The sequence below is a fragment of the Etheostoma cragini genome, chromosome 22, assembly GCF_013103735.1.
Source record: "Etheostoma cragini isolate CJK2018 chromosome 22, CSU_Ecrag_1.0, whole genome shotgun sequence".
NCBI lineage: Eukaryota > Metazoa > Chordata > Actinopteri > Perciformes > Percidae > Etheostoma > Etheostoma cragini.
In genome coordinates, this window is record NC_048428.1 from 21,653,692 (window position 1) to 21,657,408 (window position 3,717).

Consider the following 3,717-nt stretch of genomic DNA (forward strand, 5'->3'; position numbering starts at 1 on the left):
TTGGTGCATAAGCACAAACAACAGTCAGAGTTTTCCCCCCCATCACCCGCAGGCGTAGGGAGGCGACCCTCTCGTCCAACAGGGTAAACTCCAACGCAGCGGCGCTCAGCCGGGGACTTGTGAGTATCCCCACACCCGCCCGGCGCCTCACACCCTGGGCAACTCCGGAGTAGGACAGAGTCCAACCCCTATCCAGGAGTATGGTTCCAGAACCGAGACTGTGCGTAGAGGTAAGCCCCACCAGATCTGACTGGTAGCGCTCCACCTCCCGCACAAGTTCCGGCTCCTTCCCCCACAGAGAGGTGACGTTCCACGTCCCCAGAGCCAGCGTCTGCCGCCCGGGTCTGGTCCGTCGAGGCCCCTGACCTTCGCCGCCACCCATGTGGCTGCGCACCCTAGTGTGTAACCTTTTGATATTAATGTACGTCCGTTAATGCAGCCGTTGCCAACTGAGTTGCTGCAGAGCTCCACACAACTCTGTCTGTATCTCCCAGTGTGATCTTCAGAAGATTGTGGTGTTCAGTGACTTTCTTAAGCAGAAACTCGAGTGAAGATATGCAAAACATATCTAGTGTGTAGTGCGTGTCCTACTGTTCTGAAGGTCCTTCACCGAGAGTGTTTGATGGAAACGCAGATTTAGTGGCTGGTGGATTTTAGGATAAACTGCACAGACAGCGGTGTGTCCATAAGATGTGAGAAACAACACCAGACTTAGAGCATTGTCAAAGTAAAAATAACGTAGGTAGAATTTCAACTATTTCTTTATAAGAGGACATGAAGACGCTGTTTCCTGCTCTCACCTGAGGGTGGCAGATCTCCAGTCCTTTCACTTTGGCATCTTCCATCCACAAGGAGTTCGGAGGAAGAACTCTGCTGCGGAAACTGACCGTCCTGCAGAAGAGGAAGACACAAAGACCGTAAAATAACACACAAAACAATTAAAAACTTTCCTGGTTATACCCCAGCCTGAGGACAACCCTGCCAGCGCCCACATCCTCTGATTGTGTCCAAAATAATGCCGCCCTCCAGGCAGCCCGTAACTCGTGTTTTCACAACCTTCCACCCGTGAAAGTGCCCTGGAACGGCGGTCAAACCCGTAACCCACTACCCGTGAACTCGTACCAGTTTGTTGTACTCCCAGTTACAGCTTCGACGAGAACATGTCTTGTTTTAAATGTTGCAACACAAAAAATATATACATTTTGTTCCAAAATGTGACTAACTCTAACCAATAAAACCAATACCTCGGGTGCCAGACTTTTAGATAAAGGAGGACTCTTATTGACCTCATTTGGAGGAGGATTTTACATTTAAGTCTACCAGAATGTGAGTCCTACTTCGTGTCCAGCGTGTTGAGGAACAGACTGTGAACGATCTTCCTCTCCTCGTCTGTGGGCGCCACCTTCAGCAGCGACGCGGTGCTCAGATCCACACGCCGGGATTTATTAGCTGGAAAACACACAACACAGACAACACAGAGACACGAGGGACAACAAAGGTTGGCGTAAGGCGGACACCGTGGTCTTATCTTAACTAGAGAGAATGTCAAGATATATCAGACCTTCTCCTTCCTGGAAGAGCTTCTCCTCCTCTGGACCTTCAGGCTTCAGTGGATTCACAAAAGCTGCTCTGAAACAAAGAAGAAGAAGCAAAAGAAATAGTTTAGAGAGAACAAAAGGAGGAAGAAGAGAGAAGAGAAGAGAAAACTAATAGATATAAATTCTCCCCCTGTACCCTCTGCTATCTCTCCGCTCAACCCTGTAAAGAATAGCTAACGTCTGCACGGTAGGCACACTTGGACTTAACCTTTTAATGTGGTATTTATTCCCCCAGTTGGTTCATTTGTTTTGCTACTTGCAGACAAATAAAGGTCTCAAACCTGAACTTGAGCAGAGAAAACAGAGACGAGTGTCTACCTTTGAAGACTCAGTCCTTTTCATCTTCATCATTCATTTTCTTTTACCAATGTCAATAATTTGAGTGTATTAGTAATGCTGTTGATATTAGGACGGTTGGTCGGACAAAACAAACCTCCTCGTTTCATGTGACTCTCTGTTCTTTACAGTAAAGTTACATGTTGTTATGTGTGTGTTATGTTTGTTGTCTAGCAGTGTAGATGTAGCCTAAGTGTCCTCTTTAGACGTTTTGAAGAGCTTGCACTGAGTGTCCTACCTCTTATTTTCTGGGTCCCGAGCCACCATGACAAACGTAGCATCCAGAACCGGGGTATACGCTCCATTGACGTACTGAAAGATGAGTCACATGATGAGATTCTTCCTGGTGCTAATCTAAAACCTTGCTGTCATGTCTGTAGTGTTTCTGCGCTGCACTCACGAGCAATCACAAGTTAATGTCAACACACACGTATATATGTGACCATAAATTTGTGTGTGTGTGTGTCTACCTGTGACATGTGCATCTTGGCTTCAATAGAAGTCTTTCCCACCCACGTCACATGACCCGTGAACTTGATGTCGCAGTCAGGATAGATTACATGCTGCCTCATATCTGTCCGACAAAAACACAAGACACAAAAGGTCTGAAGTGTGGAACTACACGGTGTTTCCTCTCTGTGGCGATATCAGAGAAAGGGCAGACGCACAACGATGGAGTTTACTGTCAGAACATCTGCTTTCTTCCGAGTCGACTATAAAACAAACAGCTTCATTAAAAACGTCATTCTGATTGGACAACGTCCAACTCGTCAGTTCTGTCAGCTCACTGTCCTGATATCAAACATCTGGAAACGTTAGTGAGTGAGTCGGTGTAATATAATATAAATTGGAAATAGTCTAGAGATGTAGTCATTTGGGTTTCTTGGTCATCTGGCTTTCTTGGAAAATTCATTTTGTAGACCTGTTGGTTTCTAAGTGGCCGATAGTTCTTCCTCAAATGAGAGCATGCACGACTCTAACCTGACGATGTAACAACGCTTTCAAAACAAGTTTGTTTGGACGTGTTGAGTTTGGGTAGAAGGGCATTGATGTTGACATTGGAAAGCCAAATTAAAGCTTGATTTATGGTTTCAGCTACTTTCAAAACAGCCTCTAAACACACGCACTGTGTATAAAGCTGGACAACACGTCTTCACTTCCTCCCAATGCACAGTAAGTAATTTTGAGTTGAATCACGGCTGTTAATCATGAAGTTTCAGCCCATTTTTATAGCATGAAATAACTAATAAAACACAAAGTGATCAGAAAAGGAAAACTTGAACGAACATCAGCGTGATCTGAGCTACCTAAAATGACAGAAACCATCTTTAGGAGAACTCTAGTTGACGTGTACTTTGACATGTTTAGTTTGGCCTGTGTCCTCTCCTCTAACGTGGAGCTTTACGACCTTTACTGCAGCCCGCCACCAGGGGGCGGTCCAGATGTTTTGGCTTCACTTGCATCATACGTGATTGAAAAAAGAAGACCTCCACGACTCAAACCTGACCATGTAAGGGTGCATTCAAAAGAAGCATGTTTGGAGAGGTTTCTTTGGACATTTCGGCCTTACAAACTAAGACTTGTTAAAACCAAACAAAACAAACGCAACAAATGTGAGAAACTCTTACCAATCTTATCCACCAGGGCGGTGACGATGGACAGAGGAGACTTCTTCAGTGTCGGATTGTAGGTGTGAGAGTAAGAGATGAGGACTGAGGAGAGAGAGAAGGAGAGAGAGAGAGAGAGAGGGGGAGAGAGAGAGAGAGAGAGAGAGAGAGAGAGA

The 3,717-nt window shown here is 45.6% G+C and overlaps 1 protein-coding gene across 1 annotated transcript in view; it reads right to left on the reverse strand.

Annotated features, from left to right (window-relative positions):
- Positions 1-3,717, reverse strand: part of LOC117937640 (acyl-coenzyme A thioesterase 9, mitochondrial-like) — a 32,012-nt gene that overhangs the window by 20,705 nt on the left and 7,590 nt on the right. The window contains exons 6-11 of the mRNA XM_034861725.1: positions 3,563-3,673; positions 2,405-2,508; positions 2,173-2,246; positions 1,562-1,629; positions 1,338-1,449; positions 801-891 (exon numbers count right to left, since the gene is read on the reverse strand). Of these exons, the coding sequence (XP_034717616.1) occupies positions 801-891; positions 1,338-1,449; positions 1,562-1,629; positions 2,173-2,246; positions 2,405-2,508; positions 3,563-3,673 (560 nt within the window). The remainder of the gene's footprint in view (positions 1-800; positions 892-1,337; positions 1,450-1,561; positions 1,630-2,172; positions 2,247-2,404; positions 2,509-3,562; positions 3,674-3,717) is intronic.